This window comes from Doryrhamphus excisus, linkage group LG5 (assembly GCF_037039965.1).
Source record: "Doryrhamphus excisus strain RoL-2023G ecotype Guam linkage group LG5, RoL_Dexc_Guam_v1.1, whole genome shotgun sequence".
In the NCBI taxonomy this organism is placed as follows: domain Eukaryota; kingdom Metazoa; phylum Chordata; class Actinopteri; order Syngnathiformes; family Syngnathidae; genus Doryrhamphus; species Doryrhamphus excisus.
This window is the reverse complement of record NC_136361.1, coordinates 3732447-3756704: the sequence shown is the minus strand read 5'-3', so window position 1 is coordinate 3756704 and position 24258 is coordinate 3732447. Positions and strand designations below refer to the sequence as shown.

Genomic DNA, 24258 nt, shown 5'->3' with positions numbered 1-24258 from the left:
GGGTTAATATACTAGGGATAAAAAAATACTACACCATGTAATCTGGCATTTATCCCTGGAGAGCGGAAGCCAAAATGTGACACGGAGGCAAAGAAGAAGAACAAGTGGGCGAGAAGAGGGAGAGTAATGGAGGTAAGAGACTACTTGTGTCTTACAAGGAGACCTCTCACACTGAATGAAGTACAGCCAAACCTTGGTTTTCGACGAATTGTATGACTACGTCTCGGTTATTGTACAGCTGATGAGACGTTCAGGCACACGTGCGTATTTCTTAGCGTTCAACAAATGTCTACTTTAAAAAAAAATACGGCTGCACAAAATGCGACAAAGAAGATAATAAATTATATTTAATTCACTGAATAATTCGTAGCAAAGTAGAAAGCCAGTGTCTGCCGCAATAGGATTGTAATGTTAAAGTAGGAACCTTTAAAACAGGGACCGGGGGACCGGTTTAAAGGAAACACCAAACAAGTTGCGTGCCGGGCCAGTCAAAGGTACCTGCGAAATCCCAAGTCAGCGAATATAGTGAGTATATCAAAGTGTATATCAAACAGTTAAAGTATATAAAACTCTTTAAAGTTAATTTGTTAATTAAGCGTACTAGCATTAAACAGCTAAAATGCAAACAGTTAGCATGGCTCGTCCAACAAGTCTTCAACCAGCTGAACGTTCGGTAAGTTATTATTATGTATCCATTTCATTCGTCATTTGAATGTATTGTATGGATTTTACTTTGTTTGATGTATATACAGCTAAAATTATCAATGTTATTATTATAATTATACAATTGTTATGTTATAGTCCAAATAAAAATGTAATACTTTTTTCTTTATTTAACATACTAGCTTAAAAGCTATATGGTAACAGCTTGAGAACTAGCTTGAGCATTACTGATACTGGTCCAAAAAAATGTCATACTTTTGTCTTTATTCAACGTGTTGGCTTAAAAGCTTTATAGTAACAGCTTGAGAATTAGCTTCAGCATTACTGATACTGGTACAAAAAAAATTTCATACTTTTTTATTTATTTAACATGCTAGCTTAAAAGCTATATGGTAACAGCTTGAGAACTAGCTTGAGCATTATTGATACTGGTTCCAAAAAAATGTCATACTTTTTTCTTTATTTAACATGCTGGCTTAAAAAGCTCTATGGTAACAGCTAGAGAATTAGCTTAAGCATTGTTGATACTGGTCCAAAAAAAATGTCATACTTTTTTTCTTTATTCAACATGCTAGCTTAAAAGCTATATGGTAACAGCTTGAGAATTAGCTTAAGCATTATTGATACTGGTCCAAAAAAATGTCATACTTTTTTCTTTATTTAACATGCTACCTTAAAAGCTATATGGTAACAGCTTGAGAATTAGCTTGATGATACATTTTACATGACCATTATTGACTATTATTGCAAATGTTGATCTGAAATTGGAGCATATTTGAAAAGCACTGCTTCAACCCACATTCCCGTCCAGGAAGTGACAGTGAATCCACAACCACACCGTTATTTCTTAACGAACATACATGTCATGTGGAAAAAAAACCTTGGCGTTGCCGACAACATATGTCATACATGACGTAAGTGTGTGTGTGTGTGGGGGGGGGGGTGTTTGAGGTCCCAAGAAGCCCGGCGCCTGCGTGATACCTGCAGGAAGAGAAATTTGGTGTGAAGCCCATCTGTCAGAAGACCCTAATTGTGCTCTTCTTTCCTTCTTCTCCTCCATGACATCCCCCTTCCCACGCCATGTTCAAGTCACTTCAGAAACGGGAGCATCGGGTTTCCTTTCTGCGGCTCACTGTCACGGTGACGAAGGTATGATGTTTCTGCAACTTTTAAAGTGTTCGTTCAAAAGGCTCGGGGAGGACCTGTGACCTATTTTTGTGTTTTGGGCTGCATGAGTGCTGCAGGGAATGGGGGAGCTGCGATTCAAACATAAATTCCGACATGTACTATGAATTCTGATGCATATATTTTTATTATACTTTATATGTAGTAAACTCAAGCCTTTTTAAAGTAAATCAACTCCAATCTATATAAACCATGGGCGTATGAAAGCTGAATAAATCAGGAAACAGATTTTGTCCGACTCTTTTGTGCAATGAGAAGCAGGTGTAGTGTACTGTACAGTGAACGCAACACACACACACATTGTCATGCACACAAACTACTCCGTTCCCCCGGGTAGAGCCGTCAAAAGCACTCTGATTTTGAATTAGCACTGATTGGCTGTCATTTGCAGCGCGGCCCATGCAGCTGAGACCACTCAAAACTACACACACACACACACACACACACACACACACACACACTTTTATGGTCAGGGCATCATGTTTCTCTAAACTGCTGTGTGGCTGTTTTAAGAGCAGCAGTAGAGGATAACTGTGTCCATTTGTGCGTTCACATCTGTCTGCTGTGGTTGCAGCAAAAGAGAAAAAAAAATCATATTTTTGGTATGGTGGGGGTGTGCATATTTTGTACAGTTCTGTTTCTAATTTACATGAAATAGGGATCTGAAAATGTGAGATATTTTGATGTTAGAAAAACTACAAATTGAGTTTGTGCCGGAGTATCCGTGGGTCCAGTCTGGAATGTTCTGATGTGTTTTATTGCAATCTTTGCATTTAATACGTCAAACCAGTGCTTCTCAAATAGTGGGGTGGAACCCCCATGGGTTATATATTACCAGTTATTACTAATATTACCAGTTTCCCAATACAAATTGAACCGAATCAGAACCAATGCTCGAAACTTGGGACCTACATTTTATTTTATTTTATTTTATTTTATTTTATTTTATTTTATTTTATTTTATTTTATTTTATTTTATTTTATTTTATTTTATTTTATTTTTGTATGTTCCACTTTTTTGTCATTATTGTTTTTAGAAATATTTCATTATTTTTTTTAATTTTAGCCACTCTCATTTTTATATGAACGTCTTTATTATTTTATTTATTCCTTTCATTGTTGAATTAGTTTTTTATACTTTTGTGTCATTTTTCTATTTTTTTATACTTTCTTTTTTACACTTCATTTTTATTTAATTCATTCATGATCTTATTGTTTTTACATTTTATAATTTCATTTGTTCTTTTTTATTAATTTTCTTGACATTTTTAAAATCTTGTTTGATTTTATTTTTAATTTATTTAATTATTTATTATTATTAATCATTTATTATTATTATTTAATCATTTAATTCTTCATTTTTTCATTTTTTAGAAGTTATTTTTCTAAGTCATTTTTTAAAACTTTTATTTAAGCCATTGCCATTTTCCTATTTAATTCCTTTGGTTAATTTATTTCTACACTATTTTATTTCATTTTGTGTACTTTATATTTTTAAGTCATTTTTATTCATTTTTAATTTTTTAAAAATAATTTTATTTATATTATTTTATTTAAATCACTTTTTTAAATCCCTTGACATTTTTTGAATGGTTAATACACTTAAGTGCATTTTCAAGGAATGTATAAGGAATTCTGTCAAGGAAACAAAGAAAAACATATCTGCATGCATACAAATAATGCATGAATGGAAAATTAAATATCAAAATGGAAATATCCGAATGGACCCGCGACCCGCCAGTTGAGAACCACAGCTCTAAAAGGACTCAGCCTCAGCATTTCCATCACTTCAGGTCTGCATGAATGTCACAGTGATGCCACAAGCATGCATGTTAAGTCAAATTGTGGCAGCCTCACCCAATTCTGGATAGAATGGCAGCGCCAACAAAGATTCATGGCATCCCAGAATAGCTTAAAAAGTCCCTCTGACAGGCCTACACTGTACCTCTGCATGTAAATGGAGCTCAATAAGCCGAGTACCAGAAATAAGCGTAAAAAGCAAAACGGGGGTGTAACAAATGAAATGATGTGAAGGTTTTTAGTGCATCGACAGAGGCCTTCCTGGATCAGGTTCTTGTACAAATAGCAGCCCATTTACTCAAAAGTGTGTGGTTAGAGTCCAGGTTACAGTGTGTGTGTGTTAGAGTCCAGAGAAAATAGTCTTTTAAAAAAAAGAACTATTAATTGATGGTGCTTGAGCACCCTCCAGTGGTAGAATTTGGTAATGCAGTGATTGAGTTCAGTATGGCCCTCACTTAGTAGGCTTGGATGTAAGGGCCATTTTGTCACTTTGTAAACCAACCAAATGATATATATATATATATATATATATAGAATGGATGTTTCTAAATACTACTAAGATGACCCCCCCCCCCCAACACCCCCATAATAATATTAGCTTATTGGCTTAAAACTGTACCTTTTTTTCCCTCTTAATATTTGTTTTTTTTTTCTTGTAAAATTCCATACGTTTTTTTTCTCATTTTTTTTCCATTCTTTAAAATGCTTCTATTTATTTTTGACCATTTCTGGTGGTGCATAATATTATGAATTTATTGCATTAATATTTCCATTTTCTTATTTTGATGTTATTTTTTTATTATTTATTTTATTGTCGTGAAATTAAATTTTTTTCCTCTTAAAATTTGGGTTTTTTTCTTGTAAAATTCCACAGGTTTTTTTTTTCTCAATTTTTTTTCTATTTTTTAAAATGTTTCTATTTATTTTTTACCATTTCTGGTGGTGCATAATATTATGAATTTATTGCCATAATATTTCCATTTTATTATTATTATTTCTTTATATATTATTTATTTTATTGTCGTAAAACTACATTTTTTTCTCTTAAAATTTGGCTTTTTTTCTTGTAAAATTCCAGATGGTTTTTTTGTTCAATTTTTTTTTCTCTATTTTTTAAAATGTTTTTATTTACTTATTTTTTTTACAGTTTCTGGTGGTGCATAATATTATGAATTTATTGCCATAATATTTCCATTTTATTTAAATAAATTATTTAAATAAAAATACTTGTCTTAAATGGTTCAACATGCATAGTATGGCTTCAATTTGTTTTCCAGAATGGATGTTTCTAAATGCTACTAAAATGACCCCCCCCACCCCCCATAATAATATTAGCTTATTGTCGTAAAACTTACTTTTTTTCTCTTAATATTTTGCTTTTTTCACATTTTTTTCCATTTTTTAAAAGTAATTCTATTCATTTTTTTTACCATTTCTGGTGGTGCATAATTTATTAATTAAATTTAATTAATTAAATGTATAAAATTTATTACATTATTAAATTAGATTAATTTATTGGCATAATATTTCCATTTTGTTAAAATAAATTATATAAATAAAATACTCGGCTTAAATGGTTAAACATGCATAGTATGGCTTCAATTTGTTTTCCAATGGCCAAGCAGAAGACTGACCTTATGTTCAGTTGCCAGCGTCAGCATTTTACCCACAGCTAAGAAAACAAAAAAGTATTCCTAGACTAGACGTAACGAAACACTTGAAACTGGTTTGAACATGCCGCATCAGCATCTGAAGCAGTTCAGGGAAAACATGTCATTTTGTGCCTCATTTGTGATGACACGGCAGTGATGGCCGGTTGACCGTTTGACCCTAAACGGTGCATCAGTGTGACATTTTAAGCTCGTGACATAGCCCGGGTTCAGTCACAGAGTTTACATCCTTGAGCGATCACCTGACTTTTTTTCTTTTATTGGCACCAAAGGTCAGCATTTTTCAGCGTCTGCCACCAATAAACCCATTTCGAAACCCAAATATAAATGCTTGTACTTCCCTCGTTTTTCTTTGGAGAAGTGCACCGAAATCTTAAAATGCCAAAGCATTATCTTTTAAAATGTTATATATTCATACACCACATATATTATTTTATTTGACATGTATATATTTTTATATGTATATATTATATATTTATTTATGTATATATTCCCCAATTAGCTTAATTTAGTCCTCCATTCTGCATATTGGCTTCAATAATAAGCGCACTTCCCCACAATGACCACCAGAGGACAGTGTTTCACAGCGGTCATATTACATAGCAGCACAGCAAAGCTCAAGTAATAAGCGCACGTTCATATACTGACCACCAGAGGGCGGTGTTTCACATTGATAATGTATGGCGGCACAGCAAGACTCCAGTAATAAGCGCACATTCATATCCTGACCACTAGAGGCCGGTGTTTCACATCGATAATGTATGGCGGTACAGCAAGGCTCCAGTAATAAGCGCACATTCATATGCTTGACCACTAGAGGCCAGTGTTTCACAACAATGAGACATTGTGATTCTTCTAGTTTATATTGTACTGTATTAACTCTTGTAATGTGGACAACAATGTTATAGTAAGTAAGTGTTTTTGCTGGGGGTGGTTTGTAGCTGTTTGTGAAGCTTTGGGACTGTACTTTATACTTATTTTGTCTTGCTACTTAGTACTACTGTCATACTACTTTTGTCTGTATCACTAAATGAGAACATGAATGGAACATGTGCAAGAGGGAGGCCCTCATTATAGTGTTAAATATTTGGATTTGTCATGTTAATCTTTGTTCTATATTTGAAGAACCGCCATGTCAATCATTAGAATGCATCACTTGGCATCATTCGAGCCTTTTACCCCCCCCCCCCCCATCCGATGAAATCATAGCCGGTGATGATGGCGGTTCACAAAGTCACCAGCGTGTCGGTTGATGAATTATTGACAAGTGGGTGTGTCAGCAAACGACGCCCCCCCCCCTCCCCCCGAGAGCCTCTCCAGTAACAAGTGTCACACAGCGTGGCAGCTGCCACCACCACCATGCTGAAAGAGTGTCTTCCTGCCCAGCCCCCCTTTTTTCATTGGTTGACCTAGTGCAGTTACCATGGGAACCGCTGTGCAGGGACTACCATGCAAGATGCGGGTTACAGCTTTTCAATTATACTTGTCTGCATACACAAGGATAGTGATAATATGATCATATGTAAATTAATATGCCATTATTTTTTTAATTATTAATATATATATTAATTTGTATTATTATATTACAATTATTATTATTCAAAAAATATATTATTTATACATTTCTTTTGTTTATACTTTTGTAGCATCACATTATCACATATTTGCTGCTCAAAGCTAAAAAATACACACTTCAGTCATTTTCAAAATGACTTTGTTGTCAAGCCCAAACCCGATGCCACCTGTCCCGCACCAATTCCAGAAGGCTGCGGGCCCCAAACGCAACGAAAACAAACAGAAGCAGCCATATTGATGGAACAAAGAGATGAGGATGCTGTGCATCAACCTGCAGCACGCATGTTCTCCGTCCTCCCCTGTCAGCATCACGGCAGCTTTGAACCGACGGGCTGGTACAAGCGGTGGTCTTACGTAAGCTTTTTACATAAACCTCAGTGTGCCCAAACGGAACAGAGAGCAAGGATGGAGGGGGTTGGGGGGGGGTTGCTGCACCATTACAAAAGGGATTTACACTGCACCAATTCCGTCTCCCGCTGCAGCGACACCACTACAAAAATTCGCTTTGCGACGTCACCGTTGATCACTTCCTCTCTGTCAGGCAGTAGACAAAGGTTGCTAGTTTGATCCTCCGTGACTGAAACTACTCGGTAAATAATCCCAGTCTCATATAAAAGTCCATATACTTTAATTTTCATGAAGAAAAGCTATGACAGTTTAAAAAGCACAGACACTCATGCATTAGAATAAACAGGTTTATTTATTAAACATGAAAAGTGGAGACTTCACATCAAACAAAATGACAAAAGAGACAAAATGTAGCAGGTGGTGGCGGTACATCAGGCCGACATTTTTGTGGGAGGGCAGAAAATTAAGTCATATTTAGTGAAAATTTTAAAAATTAGATTTTTTTAGTAAATTAAAATACTTTTATAAATTTTTGAAATGTTTTATTGTTGTTTTCTTAGACAGTACTTTTTCTTTGCTATCTGAGAATAGTAAGTAGCAGTCTTGAATTGCTTCCCAATCCCACAACGACCAAGTAAACCACAATAAGCAGAATAAAAGCGCTTGCATAGGCAAGAAATAAACAAGACAAATTATGTTTATTTCCTTATTGACTTTTCTGTATGAAATGCTCTGTGATCAAGTTATACAAACCTGGAATTGATCAATAATCAAATTTTTAAGCTTTATGGAATGACTATCATGAGCCCCGAGAGTGGAAAAAAATGACTTTGCATATAAAAATCCCGGAGGAACTAAATGCTAAATTATGTTTTTTGGTAGCTTTTTATACTCAGTTTAATTGGGGCGTTAAAAACTATACAGTCATTTGTCCCGATGCTATAAAAACCAGACTAAAAGACGCACAAAAAATATATATGCTGGTCGACCTACAAAGACGTCAAGCTACAGTACATTCAGTTCCATTCACAACTGGAATAGCTCCTTGGGTTCTACAGTGTATCCAACAACACACAATGGCTTTTTGGGTGTCGGTCCAATAATAGAAATAGTTGCTATTTTGGGGTCACAGCAATATTTAAAAAAAAAAAAAAGAACAGTTCCAGGCATATTCAGAAAGAAAGGATCCCGCCCTGTAAACATTGACATCTACAGTATGTTAGCATAAAGGATTATTAAGATGGAGTAATCACAGTCTGAATCCGTGCAGGTAGGAGAATATAAGAAAAACATAGAATTATTGTGTTCTTAGAACAAAGTCATCCAGTGGAGCTACAAAGTGAGAACATCGTGAACCCTGACCTTTGTGCCTTGCATGTATGTATGTGTGCCCTGCATGCAATGGGAGTGCCTGTCGTGTTAGCGTGTATTGACATTCCCACCTGTAAAAAGTCATAAATCCCAGAGTTTGGAGGAACTTCCCAGAAATGCAGTTAGTTTTACAGGAATGCACAAATCAAACAATTCAGAATTGAGAAGTAGTTAACGCAAATACATGCTTTTTTTTTGTCAATTCCATAAGAAAACAATAAAAAAAAATGGCTTCTTATTTTTAACATGGCATGGCTATTGTCCACTGTGCTCCAAACTACCGTATTGACCTGAATATAAGACGACCCTTAATGTGAGACCAAATAAGCAAGATATTCATTCATTCATTTTTAAATAAATTAAAATTAAAATAAACATGCTAACCACTAGGACACTGTGTGAATGACAGGAAGAAAACCTCTGATTGGTTTGCATGGATAACTCTTTAGACCCAAAGACAAATGATTTGTCAAATTCTGTCTTACATTCAGGTCAATTCGACACTCTGGCTCGAAAATAAAATTATTCAAAGGTCATTTTGTTACAAATTGATTTTGTAAAAGATTATCACAAAAGCAGCTCAGGTTATGCTTTCAAATCAGACCCTTAGGCTTGCAGTTTTTCCAGGTATTTGTAAGGTGAACATGTCAAAGTTCTTGACCTGGACTGGTAAATAAAATAAATAAAAATATAACAAAAAATAAAATAATAATAATAAGATTATTAAATTAAATTATATTTTGACTTTAATAATATTTTTAATTAAAATTAAAATAAAAAATATATAACAAAGTTTTTCCCCCAACCTAATAAACCTAATAATACATTTAGAGAGTAAAGTCGTTTTATTTTAAACCTCTGATTCGCTTGCTGAGAAATTATAATAAAATTAAAATAAAACAAAATTATAAAATTGAATACAATTATTCAAAGGTCATTTTGTTACAAATTGATTTTGTAAAAGATTATCAAAAAAGCAGCTCAGGTTATGCTTTCAAATCAGACCCTCAGACTTGCAGTTTTCCCAGGTATTTGTAACGTGAACGTTTTGTCCGGGGTCAACTTTCAAAGTAATCCCGGTTTAGTTGGAGTCTCTTTGCGACTTCTCCCAGGTGAATAAGCCCTCATTGTTGTCGGAATTTCCAAACCATTAACTCTACAGCGCAACATTTTTCTTGGCTTGGGAAAACTTTGGCTCCGTGCGGGAAGGGTCAGCCTCACAAGTTCATCGAGGCAGGTAGGGGTTAAGGATAAGGATGGACTACTTCTTGGAAGCAGTTGTCGGAATTCTGGTTGTGACGGCGGGTTTGTTTCCTGAGCGACGCACTGGTACCTTAGATACTGGGATCCTAGTGCGAGCCGGAAGGGGCGCTTGGGTCTTTGGCGGAGAGGATTCCGCCTCCAGGACGGACGACAGAGCTGATTGGCTTGCAGAGTGAGGGGGTGTGGTTTGTCTGGCGCTTACCGGGATTTTGGACTCCCGGGGAAGGCTAGCGCTACCTTTTATGGACCGGAATGAAGAGGACGATGACGAGGAAGGTGGGCTGAGTTTGCATTCGGTTGACAAGGACGAAGAACTGTTTTGGTCTTCGTCCCCCGCGTTGTAGAGGTCGTAGAGGTGGTCTCCAGAGCAACTGTCACGTGATAAGTTGTGTTTGGTTTGATGCCCACTTTCATCAGGTGTTGCTGTGGGTGTTGCTGTGGGTGTATCCCAGTAACCTTCGTCGCTGAGTGGCTCTTTTTCCCCGGGTGATGCCGGGTGGCGACTATGAGGTGGGAAGGGTTTTGAAACCCGACTTCCTGCTCCACCAACCACTGGAATCTTACTCAAGCCTAAAGATTTCAGCTTGGCTGAAGGTTGGTGGCTGCTGGCGGCATCGAGACTGCGAGGGGAGAACGTGGAAGTGGAAGTGGAATTGGAATGGAATCGCGGCATAGCAGGGGAATTGTCCCCGGTGGAAGGTAACATATGCCAGAGCCCCTGCATGTCTGCGTCATCCACTGCTTCTGGACTCGCCATTTCCTCGCCGCCGCCCATATATGCCACCACGCCGCTTCCCACCGGAGGTGGTTGAGGCGTGGGTGTCACCCGAGCACGGACAGGAAGCGAAACCGATGTAGTGAACACCGGTAAAGCCACTTTTGACGGGGAGCAACGTGTTACGGAACAGGTGCCTCGTGGTCGAACGGCGCCGGCTCCTCCTTCAATCCCACCTCCGCCCCCACTGCTGCTGCTACTGGTACCGCTGCCCCCATTTCCTGCCGTGTCCTCATCTGCGTCCGCGATAATGTCCCCGCAGCCGGTGAGCGAATCAAAGCTCTTAAGAGATGTGACATCGTTAAAGAGAAGAGAGCACAAGCGGTCAACCGAGGGTTCCGACGGCGGGTCACCTGTGCTGCAACGCTCCAAAGGGGGCGTGGCGAGGGAGGGCGTGAGGCTAGAAACCGAAGCTTTGGCGTTGCAGGTGACTGGGTGCAAAGGCGAGTCAGAAGGGGAATCCGGCTCACCGGATGCGCCAAGCATGGCTACGCAATGTGTGGGCGTCAGGGAAGCGCCGGTACCGTTAGCGTCGGCCGCTTGGGGGTTACATTCTACTTCCGTTTTCCCATGATCCTCTTGGTGGTGATGTGGCGTCGGTTCAAGTGTGAGGGTGACATCCTTTGCTTTTTCAGGGTTGGCAATATCGACATCCTTGCGGCGTTCTAGCTCTTCCCCGTCTCCGTCGTTTGATTTGTCCTTACGTCTCCATCGCATGCTGCTGAAAAATCCCTTCAAGCCTCTCCCTCTCCGAACCAGTCCGCCATTTTCACTTGACCTAAAACTCCCACGTCGCAGCAGGGAGAAGAAACTTAGCGATTTACTCAGGGACCTCACTGTCCCTGCTTCCAGCACCTCCCCTTTTTGTCCGTCAGCGTCATTGTTGGATCCGGTGAGTCCATCATGCGTTTTGCTCCTCACCAGCTCAACCGATGACATTGAACCATTCCCGTTCATGGAATTCCTTGTGTCAGAATTCCCGTTTGTACCACCACTCAGCTGGGCTCCTTTGTTCCTGAAGGAGAAGAAGCTAGCCATTCCGGTACCGGTCCGTCGCTTTCCGAAGAGCTTGAACGCGGCTTTGTTGATCTTCCCCGTGGGCTGGGGGTCACACTGAGGGGCCGCGGGTGGATCCGCGCACTCCGTATGCACCTCCATTGTGTATAGCAATCTATCTCTTCCGCTAGAACTTTGACTCCTTCCTCTTGGGTTCTTTCTGGCTGGACATCCACTCTCTCTCTCTCTGTCCACTCTGCTTCCCACAGCTCTTTCACTCCCACTCTGGCTGCCTTTATTGCATGCCTGCTGCTTTTCTCTCTCTCTCTCTCTCTCTCTCTCGCTCTCTCGACCGCTGCTCCTCACTGTATCCATGGCAACTGGGTGGGCTAAGCAGCTTTCGTCAACGTTGGCGAGGCGCCAGTGTCTGCCCCCTCCCCATTCACTCCCGACACCAGTCCACTGCTGCTCTATTTTTTCCAACTAGTTTTTTAAATAATGAATGCAAATGGAAAAGATTATTTTAAAAAATGCAATTTAAAAAAATACCATAAAAATAGGTATTTTTAATATTTTTGGTAATTTTTTTCAGCTTCATAATGGGGTGAAATATTTTGAAAATTTGTTTTTTAAATGAAAAAAATTTACACAAAATAAATAAAAACAAAATTTACGTATAAAATATTATATATTATGTACAATATGTATGATAAATAACATATATGTAAATGTATTGGATTGTAAGTTCAACTGTATTTATTAATCTCAGCTTTTTCTGAAATTTTACATTACATTACATATAGCATCCATGAAACTACTGCGTTCAATTGCCATTTTATCCGCAAACTTGCATCACCCTGTCCCCATGTCCCCCTTATCTTGTAGGCAAGGGAGGCAAATACTACTTCATCTATATCTTTAAACGTTTGTTTTTAACTTGAGAGCAAGTCAAAGCTAGGATTTATGCTTAAATGTATGATAGCATGGTGAGTAAACATAACAGTCATGCCAAAACACAGCTTGAATCACCCAACGTCCTGCTGCTGATCACCAGTATGAGTAGGCTTAAGCCGGGATATGGAATTAGGGAAATATTTCTGCGCTGTTGGCCTCAGAGAAAGAGCTCAGACTTACCTCTTGGACATGATATTGACCATATGGTCCTGGTGGGGAGACAAGTGTTACTTATTTTTATTTTAGAACTGTAGTAGCAGCATTTGAAGCTACTACTATCTCTACATACTCTATAAAATGTTGGTTCCTACTCTCAGCTGTTGGGATGCAGTTGTTTAGCTCGTCAGTGAATTTAATGCTAGCTGAGTAGTTCTGTTATTCCCGTGTTTTGGCGTATACATGTCAATAAATGACATGACAATAGCTAAATGGTAATGGTAATGGTTTAATTTCATTTGAACATGCATCAGATTACAATTGAATGCATCACATAATCAGTTCACAGTTCCACATGTCCGAAAGGAGTAGGAAGAAGCAAAGCTTATTAAATCCTACCCCTCCGTCTGGTGCTTTTACAATCAGTAACTGTTACATTTGTTCACTTCCTGCTTTCCTAATATAATTTGAGTTTTATTTTTTTATTTTACTATTTTTTTTTGTTAATTTTAATCTGAAAAAAATAATTTGTGTACCCACCAACTGTGTTTTTTTAAGTTTTTATTATTATTATTATTATTATTATTATTATTATATTTATTTATGTATTACTGATTGATTGATTTTCTTTATTCTTGATTTGTTTATTGATTTTTCATCTTATTTAGTGTAGAAAAATAAAAAGTAAGATATTTGAGAACAGTGGAATGTTTTATCAGAGCTTTTCTTGTAGAAAATTGGAATTTAAAAAAAAAATGTTTTTAATAAATGCGTTTTTTTTGTTTTTTTGGGGGGGTGCCTGATGCGGCCCAGTCTCACTCAGACCCTAGCTCCAGTGGCCCCCAAGTAAATTGAGTTTGAGACCCCTGATATAGAGTGTGTCTGTGGAGAACAAGTGTGAGGTCAGAGGTCACTAAAAGAGGACCTGGTGGCAAAGGTGCGAGTTAAAGTTCTTCTGTAGTTCTTCTTCCCCAAGAAGAATTAAGCTCTAATTGATTTATTATGTGCTTTCCTTTTACTGTCTGTGCTCCTTTTTTTCCGCCTTGATGCTTCCACCCAACCCCCCCTTCCCTTGAATCTCCATGATACCCCGACCCACATACAAACCTCCTCCGCCTCCTGTTTCTTTCTCCTCCTCCTCCTCCTCAGTAACCATGGGCACTGAAGGCTCCCCGCTTCCAGCCCACTGCTATCAAACAATGTCTGCATTCATGCGCCCGAGGCGACGCAGATCCACACAAACACGTTCTCCAAAGGGCTTCCCCGCATCTCGCTCCATCACCTGCCCACGTTACTGCTCAGTCAGTCTCAGGTACGTGTAATGTTGACTAGCCGAAAGCCCCCTGACACATACCCCCCCTCTCCCATGGCAGCACGGTGCTGAGCAGCAGATGGCTGACGAATTGACGAGCGATATCGCTCCATGAAACAAAAGACTCATGTGTCTCGTACTTTATGGCGTAACTCTGCATGTCAATGTTATTCCAGCTTGGGCTTAACTTTATTCTTCTTCCTCCAAGCAGACCAAAAAAAAACACACACTCTCGTTTCTTAATACACACCCACACATTTCTCCCCCCCCACCCCCATCTGTCTAAGTAGGGTTCCCATTTCATCCCCCCTGAGTGAAGCTCAGCGCTAAGTGGGACAGTTAGAGGACATTTTCTCTCTCGCTCTCATTGTTGTTTCTGCACTCCTCGCATGAACGTTATTTTTGAGTCGTCCACAAAGCCGCGTTTGAACTTCCCGTATTTGCAAAAGGCCGCAGGATGCAAATATTGATGTGCTTTCAGTGCATGGGTGTGTGTGTGTGTTTGACAAGAAGAATAGCCCGCAGGATGATAGCGGATAGTGATATGGGAACATGAAGTATCATTATATGACTCAGTTAACACAGTTAGCTTGTTTCTTTATGGAATATCCCTATTTATTATGGGTTAACTTGAATTTACGCAAAGTAATATTCCTCATTTATAAATAGAATATTTTTGTAGTTAAATCATAGAAAATCTGTTTACCACCTGTTTACCATATAATTTTTATAATTTTTGTATAATTTTTAACACTGTTAGAGCCCTCAAAACATGAAATAACACCCCTATAGTCACCTTTACCCAATACAGTAGACATAATGACACTTGTGTTCATGTGTTGCTTGGGGAACCGAGTAAGGGGACGGACAGTAAGCGACATCAGGGTAGTGGTAGCTCGGCAGTGTTTTGTAGTTAAACCATAGAAAACCTGTTTACCACCTGTTTACCAGTATGATTTTTAACACTGTTAGAGCCCTCAAAACATGAAATAACACCCCTATAGCCAAAAAAGATGTAAAATTTGCATAAATATGCATATTGTTTGAATAATTACCAGTTTTTCCGGCAATCGAGTCTGGTGCTTGTGTGTCTCACTGAACATTACAGTAACATTACTAACATCCAGTAACCTGTGGAAAAAAAAATCTTAATTTTTGGCCAAAAAAAAGATGTAAAATTTGCTTAAATATGCATATTTTTGGAATAATTACCACAATTACCAGTTTTTCCTTCAATCGAGTCTGGTGCTTGTGTGTCTCACCGAACATTACAGTTACATTACTAACATCTAGTAACCTGTGGAGAAAAAAATCGTAATTTTTGGCCCAAAAAAAAATTGTAAAATTTGCTTAAATATGCATATTTTTGGAATAATTACCACAATTACCAGTTTTTCCTTCAATCGAGTCTGGTGCTTGTGTGTCTCACCGAACATTACAGTTACATTACTAACATCTAGTAACCTGTGGAGAAAAAAATCTTAATTTTTGGCCAAAAAAAAATTGTAAAATTTGCTTAAATATGCATATTTTTGGAATAATTACCACAATTACCAGTTTTTCCGGCAATCCAGTCAGGTGCTTGTGTGTCTCACTGAACATTACAGTTACATTACTAACATCGAGTAACCAGGGGAGAAAAAAATCTTAATTTTTGGCACCAAAATTTTTTTTTTAAATGTGCATATTTTTTGTATAATTACTACAAAACAGCATCATTTATTCATGAAATAATAGTGAAACCGCAAATTTGAAGCGTGGTGAGGGATTACTTAATTAGTACTGAAATGTAATGAAGCATATTGATTTAATATCCATAAAACACAAGAGTTTCTCATAGAGGTTGAAATTTTATTTTATTTTATTTTATTTTATTTTATTTTATTTTATTTTATTTTTTTTTATTTTTTTTATTTTATATTTTATTTATTTTTTATTTTATTTTATTTTAGAAAAATAATTATTTTTGGAAAATTAAGTTGGGAAAAAAATGTCATAATATTACAAAAAGTGCTTCTTGACATCTAATATAGGACTCAATATTGACACTACATACATGCAATATTTATATAAATCTGTCCGGACATGTTTTCCATGCTAATGCCAATCTTTCCCGAAAATATATCCCAGTAAGTTTTACCCCCCCTGATGTAAACGAACAGCAGTTTAGGTAATAATAACCACAGTATGACTCGGGTCAAGTGTGCCAGCCTTTCTTTGTGTACACGAACACGCCACACCGCCATGCCTGCAGGAGGGTTACAAGATTAAACAAAGCTACAGTACGGATGCTTCAACAATTGTGTGTGTGTGTGTGTGTGTGTGTGTGTGTGTGTGTGTGTGCATAGACTTAAACTGTCTGGGATTAACCCCTTGTTACGTTTGTCATCAACTGGGAGTGGTGCTAATAGTGTGTAAGCCTTCTAAGTGGAAACACCCCAAACACGTTTGCACACCAGTAAACCCACTCCTGTTCATATCGACTAAAAATTAAAAAATTAAGTATATATATATATATATATATATATCCCAGTTCTATATACTACATTTCATAATGTGTCATGTGATAGAGGAAGGTACCTGATGCTGCAGCATATACTGTATAATGTATGTGGGTTTGGTGTTTATGTTAAGGGTGGCTACAATAGTCCCTCCTTGTCCTTTGTGTGTTCTACCAGCCTGGCGTGCAACACTCGCCTGAATGATTCAAAAGCCAGGGAGAGGCTCCTTAATGTTTCATATGAGGTATAACTTGCTCAAGTAGGCTAGAAAAGGACAGGCTGTCACCCAAGGAATAGCAATGGACAGTTAAAGCCAAATCCCGTTTGCTAAATTACATAACTTTAAAAAATCAGGTTAATCATATATACAGTTTAGTAGCCACTTAAAATGAATAGGAAAAGACAGTATAAACCCCCATTGTAGCGAGTAGTAGTTACATTGTCTTTACTGGAAAAATATAAATAAATAAAATAAATAACTGGAAAAACATAAATAAATAAATAAATACATACAATTTATTGTATTTATTGTACAAATACAATAAATTAAATTATTAGAAAGTACAGTTTCTTGTGAATAGATGAATTCAAATATGAATAATAATCAAAATAATAAATAAATTACATAACTTTAAAAATCAGGTTAATCCATATATACAGTTTAGTAGCCATTTAAAATGAATAGGAAAAGACAGTATAAACCCCCATTGTAGCGAGTAGTAGTTACATTGTCTTTATTGACAGCAACACAAGAATGATTGTCTTTATTTGATTCTAAACTCTAAAAAAACATTTTGAATGTTTCAGAGACATTCGTCTCTCAAAACGGGAAAAATATAAATAAATAAATACATACAATTTATTGTAATTTATTGTACAAATACAATAAGTTAAATTATTAGAAAGTACAGTTTCTTGTGAATAGATGAATTCAAGTATGAATAATAATCAAAATAATAAATAAATTACATAACTTTAAAAATCAGGTGAATCCATATATACAGTTTAGTAGCCATTTAAAATGAATAGGAAAAGACAGTATAAACCCCCATTGTAGCGAGTAGTAGTTACATTGTCTTTATTGACAGCAACACAAGAATGATTGTCTTTATTTGATTCTAGACACTGAACCGTTTCATAAGGTTAAAGGTCACACTATGCCATTGTTGTGCATTATCACGTAACGCACAACACGGCTCTCTGTGGTCCGACGCGCCTTTTTAAAGAGCCGGCTCATTGATGCAAGCGCTGATTCAATGAAGTATTTAGAGGCGCAGCTCAACACCAGCACAGTTGGGGGAATTAAACCGTTACTTTGCATAGACTGGTGCTGCACAGGAAGTACCGGACCGGATCCTTTTAGGTTTTGCAACTGGCTTGTAATCTGATTGAGGGGAGATGTACAGTATGTACAGTAAATCCAATCTGGTGGCAAATCTTGATGTCACGTTACTAGTAAATGCAAGGATATGAGCACCAGTATTTCTTGGTATTTGCATAAAAAAATGTTATTTACATACATTTACATGATGCAAACATAAAAATATGTATTTTCTTAATAATTTCTTAATTTCCTCATGCTAATGCTTAATATTTTTAAATATATTAAATATATTTAAAATATATATATATATATTTATATAAATATAAATATAAATATATATATTTTAAATATTTTAAGTTTAAATGCACAAAAACTAATTTCGAATGTTTCAGAATCGTTCGTTCAAAGCGGGAATAAATATAAATAAATACAAATAAATTATTAGAAAGTACAGTTTCTTGTGAATAGATTAATTCAAATATGAATAGTATATAAATAATATTAAATATAGTAATAAATAAATTGCATAACATAAATTGCATAACTTTAAAAATACAAATAATAACAATGATAATAATGGGATAATAAATACATAATAATATGCTTTTAATAATGAATGAATTCTTACGCTATTAAGTAATCATTTGCCTAAATTTTAATATATTATAATAATTCTATTTAGTGAAAACAATATATATAATTTTAATATATTGTGTATTATTTGTAATATTCCAAAATATATTGTATTATAATTTCTAATATATTGATAATTAATTTTATTATTATTATTATTATTATTATTATTATTATTATTATTACCATCACCATATTCCACACCTTCATAATTGGATCTCGTGCTTATGCCAGAATTAAATAAATCACATAAGTTAAAAAACTACAAATAATAATCATGATAATAATGTGATAACAAATACATAATAATAATATACTTTTAATAATTAATAAATTCTTACCCTAATGTAGTAATTTGCCTACATTTTTATATATTATAATTGTATTTAGTGAATATATATATATATAATTTTATTATTTTGTGTCTTATTTGTAATATTCCAAAATATATTTTATTATAATTTCTAATATATTTGTACTTAATTGTATTATTATTATTATTATTACCATTACCATATTCCACACCTTCATAAATGGACCTTGAATTATGTCATGAACATGCATGCACTTGTCAGTAATTAATTCGATGTCGTAAAAATGCACCAGAACATGACGACTTCTTCCTTGGCCCGTGTCCCGTTTTGTTTAAGTGGCGGCGAATTCCCTGGCCGACGCAATAAATATCAATTATGTGTGGCTAATAAAAAGCCCCCCATGCATAAGTACTTCTATAACTCTACCGAGACAGCTATGTGACTTAAAGACTTAGGACGTATGCGGAGTGGGAATTGTGGCATTGCTGATTGAATCTGAGAAAACATCCATAATTCTTGTTCCTTTTTCATTTGACATGAAGCATGATTGGCGTGAAGCTGTTTGAGCTTCTTGTATATTTCTGACAGCCCCCCCCCGTGGAGGTCAGCCGTCATAAGTTATTACCCTGGCAGACAGTCCACCAATGGGATTTTCCGATCAATGTGCATTAGTAAGTCCGCTTATGCGATCAATGCAATGTGTAAAATAGGATCAAACAGCAACTGTTGACAGCTGAGCCTCTTCACGGTTTATCCGTGCAGGAAGAGAGTGAAATAATAATCATAATAATGACTGGGGCCAACTTGCGGAAAGATGCACTTAGTGTAATTTCCAATTTCATGTTTTATTTTTTGTAATCGTATGATTTTTTTTTCAGATTAGACTGGCTATGCGCCCTTAGCCGGGATGAAAGTACTTGATTTCCTGTGTGCTTGGACGTAATAATAAAAAAAAAAGATTATTTTCTTAATCTGGTTAACATTTATCATCAAATGTCAGGCCAGCACTATATTTTGTCCACACAATTTTATTGAAGTATGCGTAAGTATACATAAACGTTGAATTACAGGTTCCCTATAAAGGAAAAGTCAATTTTTATTGATGTTATATAACAGCATTTTGTCCCTAGTCACCCTTAAAAAGTGATGAAATGGTCAGTTTTTAACTTAAGTTCTCTATTTTATAAATTTTTTTAATGTATTTTTAAATTAATTGTAAAATTTACACCTAAAAAAAGCCTTGCAAAATGTCTTAAAGGGGACTGTTATACTCGTTTACGGGACACTGTATTGATTTCTGGACTCCTATATAGAGCAGCTATCGAGATCTTCCAGACTCTGCACCTCTTCCGGTAGTATTTTCTTGGATTTCCTACCTCCCAAGCAAACTGTCTGTGTAATTAATTCCAACCTAGGCCGCGATCTGTTACACTCCTAAATTACTTCCATGTTAGTTACTTTGCTTTTCCTTTGCATATCGCCGCTTGGGGGACATGAAAAAAAATTAACAGGAAAAAGCAGGCTTCACTACATGTCTTAAAATTAAGCCTATTAATGAAACAATAACAATTGAATGACTATTTATCCCCAGTGGTGGTCATGGTGATGGCTTTCCTTTTCCTTGGCGTACTGCCGCTTGGGAGACATAATTAAGTGGGAAAAAAAATACTAACAGTAAAAAAAAAAACAGCAGGCTTCACTACATGTCTTAAAATTAAGCCGATTAATGAAACAAAAATAACTGAACAACTCATTTTTATCCCCAGTGGTGGTCTTGCAGGCATTTCTACTTTCTTCAAATGTTGCGCCAGGCTAGTCTGGAAGGATAACTTCCCGGAGCGCCTTGTAGCAGCACACCGAATCCATGACCCCTTTAGTATTCCTTAAAAAAAAATATCGTTAATCATAATCAGAACAGTCGAGCGGCTTTGTCTCCCATTTCTCGGCTTAATGCTCATTTTCACTTCCATGGTGATGGCTTTCCTTTTCCTTGGCGCACCGCCGCATGGGAGACATAATTAAGTGGGAAAAAAATATTAAGAGGAAAAAAACCAGCAGGCTTCACTACATGTCTTAAAATGCAGCCTATTAATTAGGCTTCATCAACTAATTTTAACCCCAGTGGTGGTCTTGCAGGCATTTCCTCCCGGAGCGTCTTGTAGCAGCACACCGAATCCATGACCCCTTTAGCATTCCCTAAAAAAAATGATCGTTAATCATATTCAGAGCAGTCATTTTCACTTCCATGGTTGATGGCTTTCCTTTTCCTTGGTGTACTGCCACTTGGGAGACATAATTAAGTGGGAAAAAAATATTAACAAAAAAAATATTAACAGGAAAAAAAACCAGCAGGCTTCACTACATGTCTTAAAATGAAGCCTATTAATTAGGCTCATTAACTAATTTTAACCCCAGTGGTGGTCTTGCAGGCATTTCCTCCCGGAGCGTCTTGTAGCAGCACACCGAATCCATGACCCCTTTAGCATTCCCTAAAAAAAATGATCGTTAATCATATTCAGAGCAGTCATTTTCACTTCCATGGTTGATGGCTTTCCTTTTCCTTGGTGTACTGCCACTTGGGAGACATAATTAAGTGGGAAAAAAATATTAACAAAAAAATATTAACAGGAAAAAAAAACAGCAGACTTCACTACATGTCTTAAAATGAAGCCTATTAATTAGGCTCATCAACTAATTTTAACCCCAGTGGTGGTCTTGCAGGCATTTCCTCCCGGAGCGTCTTGTAGCAGCACACCGAATCCATGACCCCTTTAGCATTCCCTAAAAAAAATGATCGTTAATGATATTCAGAACAGTCATTTTCACTTCCATGGTTGATGGCTTTCCTTTTCCTTGGCGCACCGCCGCTTGGGATATATAATGAAGTGTAAAAAGCAATAACAAATCCATATTTTACTGTAGATGAATTTATTATCTTATTCATTTCATTAATTCTCTATTGTGCGTCCCAACATTTATTAAAAAAAAGAAAAGCAATGCATTTCTATAGGTGCAATTTGACATAATGAAGCTTTTCCATAGAGATTTAGACTATAGACATGAACGCGGCCCATTCGGGCCTATTACGTAATCAGCACAGGAAATCACACGAAGAAGAAGATGGTCTCCCCCGCGCCGCACGTTTCAGCAGGTCATGCGCGCCACCCCGAACTCCAGACTCACCACGGCCGGCTCCTCTTTGGCCGGCTCGCTGTTATATGTCCCTTCCAGTTCGCCGTAGCTCTGCTTTCGACTCTCCGTGCCGCTGCTGCCCTCTACTGTCCGCTCCGTGTCGGTGCTCTCGGTGGCCTCCTCGCCGACTTCCTCGTGCTCGCCGTCCTCTTTGTGATTTACGGGCGCGCCCAGAATGAGTGTGTCGGGGCGTGGAGGCAGAGGGTTGGAGAGTGAGCGGTTATCCCTTGTGGGAGGGGGAGCCGGGGGGTCTGCGGTCACGATGGGCGTCACGCCGAGCTGGTTGAGCCTCTACATCAGAATATTTTTTTTTACAAATTTAATAATATAAGTTAAAACAACAGAGTGCAGCTGTCTTATAGATGATCTTTGATTAGTAACATTAATGTGTGTTCACTCACAGTCTCCAGCGCTTGCAGCTTGATCTCCGCCTTTTGACTGTTCTCTCTGGCTGTCAGAATGCTTTTCAGGATGGACTGGCGGGGGTGCATGGAGCGATCAAACTGGTGGTACATATTTCTCCAGAACCTTTAATCCACAAACCGTATTTATTTAAAAAAAAATTATTATTCTTAACTTGATAAGTGCACAAAGAAGCTGGCACAAACTTGAAGTGGTAGGGCAAGGTGCAGGGCTCCAACACCGGGTGCGCTTCGGCGTACGCTGGGTCGTAGAAAGGATTCAAGTAGTTGTTTTTTTCGCTCAGGAGGTACGCCCATAACGAGTGAGTTCGATCTCTCAGCCTGGGACACAAAAAAAAACACAGTTCAGTGTTCCATTTATGTAGTCAATAGGGACGGTTTGCAGTGCACGGACTCACTGCAGGTCTTCCCTCTGTCTCTGGTTGTTGCCGAGGAAGTTTCCGTACTGACATGAGTGGACGTGTTCGTGGATCTGCAGCAGGAACCACTCGCTGAACTCGAACGCCTTAAAAAAAAAATGATTTTAGAATATATATTTAGACAGAATAACATCATGTTATACAGCACACGTACCTGAGGGAACTGCTCGGAAAGCTGCCAGACGCACTCCAGGAATTGAGTGAAAATAGGCGACACTTCCTTTTGGTCTCCATCCAACTGGTCACACCTGCAAGTCAAAACTCAGCATTATTTATATTGCATATATTGAATATGTGGAGAATAACAAGATTAATAGCAATTTTTTTAACCTGTCTGCAAACTTGTGTCCAAAGGAGATCCAGTCTTTCTCGATCAGGACCTAAAAAAAGTCCAAACGTGAGAAAGAGGCAAGCAAAGAGATCCAAGTATGTGAGCGGTACCATGAAGCCCTTGATGGTGCGGTAGTACGGATCCATGAGCAGAGACCCCAGAGAGCACACTTGGGCCGTCCGGTCCCACCCGTCGGAACAGTGAACCAACACGCTTGCCCCTTCCACCGTCACTGACTAGTAGTTGGATGACAGACAGGACAACAAAAGCGACACACAAGCACCAGAAAGGTATTTTATATTTAATACACAATCCATTCTGCTGTGAATTATAGTAAATTGTGGTTGAATAAGCATAAACTAACACAATAAGATGCGTTCAAAGATGCTATGATATGTCGTGTTCAGTAATGTTACATTAATGGAACCCCAGGAAGTGAAAAAAACAAACAACGAATGTGTTTTCTTTTAATATGTCCACCATTTTGGTTAATATTAGTGTAAAGGTGACTATAGGGGTGTTATGTTATGTCTAGAGGGCTTTAATAATATTACAAACTGTATTCAGGAGGTTGTAAACAGATTTTCTACGTCATAACTACAGAAATATTCCATTTATAATTAAGGAATCCTACTTTGCAGAAATTCACTTATCACTGTCGGATGTGGAACCAAGTCACCGTGATAAAGGAGGGATTAGTGGAGACGTGGGACTGAGTGAAATATTCACCATAAATCGGTAAGAATTTGTGTTTTTATGCTTCACTGATAATGTTTTTGCATTAAGCAATGAGAGTTCGCACTTTATTCGGCGGTACTTGAACACACCTCTGACACGCAAATGTCTAACTATTGGTTTTCCGATGTACCTTCGGATAGTTCAATATTTCATATTTAATACACAATCCATTCTGCTGTGAATAATACTAAATTGTGGTTGAATAAGCATAAACTAACACAATAAGATGCGTTCAAAGATGCTATGGTATGTTGTGTTCAGTAATGTCAGTAATGTTACATTAATGCAACAATCGACACCCCAGGAAGTAAAAAAA

At 37.3% G+C, this 24258-nt stretch overlaps 2 protein-coding genes and 1 long non-coding RNA gene across 3 annotated transcripts in view; 1 reads left to right on the top strand and 2 right to left on the bottom strand.

Moving 5' to 3' along the window:
• Nucleotides 1–489: 489 nt before the first annotated feature.
• LOC144898497 (uncharacterized) lies at nucleotides 490–23646 on the top strand. Its single transcript, XR_013627375.1, has 5 exons — nucleotides 490–673; nucleotides 1753–1812; nucleotides 13570–13693; nucleotides 13906–14068; nucleotides 23228–23646. It is a non-coding gene; the product is annotated as an uncharacterized LOC144898497 (long non-coding RNA).
• On the bottom strand, nucleotides 7575–11955 carry LOC131108699 (APC membrane recruitment protein 2). Its single transcript, XM_058059912.2, has one exon. It carries the CDS (start codon nucleotides 11806–11808, stop codon nucleotides 9874–9876), a length of 1935 nt encoding a protein of 644 aa, XP_057915895.2. The 5' UTR covers nucleotides 11809–11955; the 3' UTR covers nucleotides 7575–9873.
• mtmr6 (myotubularin related protein 6) overlaps nucleotides 21738–24258 on the bottom strand; it is a 9433-nt gene continuing 6912 nt past the window's right edge. Inside the window, exons 9-15 of the mRNA XM_078790595.1 lie at nucleotides 23315–23440; nucleotides 23204–23253; nucleotides 23028–23121; nucleotides 22853–22959; nucleotides 22641–22775; nucleotides 22434–22560; nucleotides 21738–22323 (exon numbers count right to left, since the gene is read on the bottom strand). Of these exons, the coding sequence (XP_078646721.1) occupies nucleotides 21985–22323; nucleotides 22434–22560; nucleotides 22641–22775; nucleotides 22853–22959; nucleotides 23028–23121; nucleotides 23204–23253; nucleotides 23315–23440 (978 nt within the window). The 3' untranslated portion in view covers nucleotides 21738–21984. The remainder of the gene's footprint in view (nucleotides 22324–22433; nucleotides 22561–22640; nucleotides 22776–22852; nucleotides 22960–23027; nucleotides 23122–23203; nucleotides 23254–23314; nucleotides 23441–24258) is intronic.

Coding starts and splice junctions, on each gene's coding strand:
- LOC131108699 (XM_058059912.2), bottom strand. CDS start 11,808: ATGGAGGTGCATACGGAGTGCGCGGATCCACCCGCGGCCCCTCAGTGT.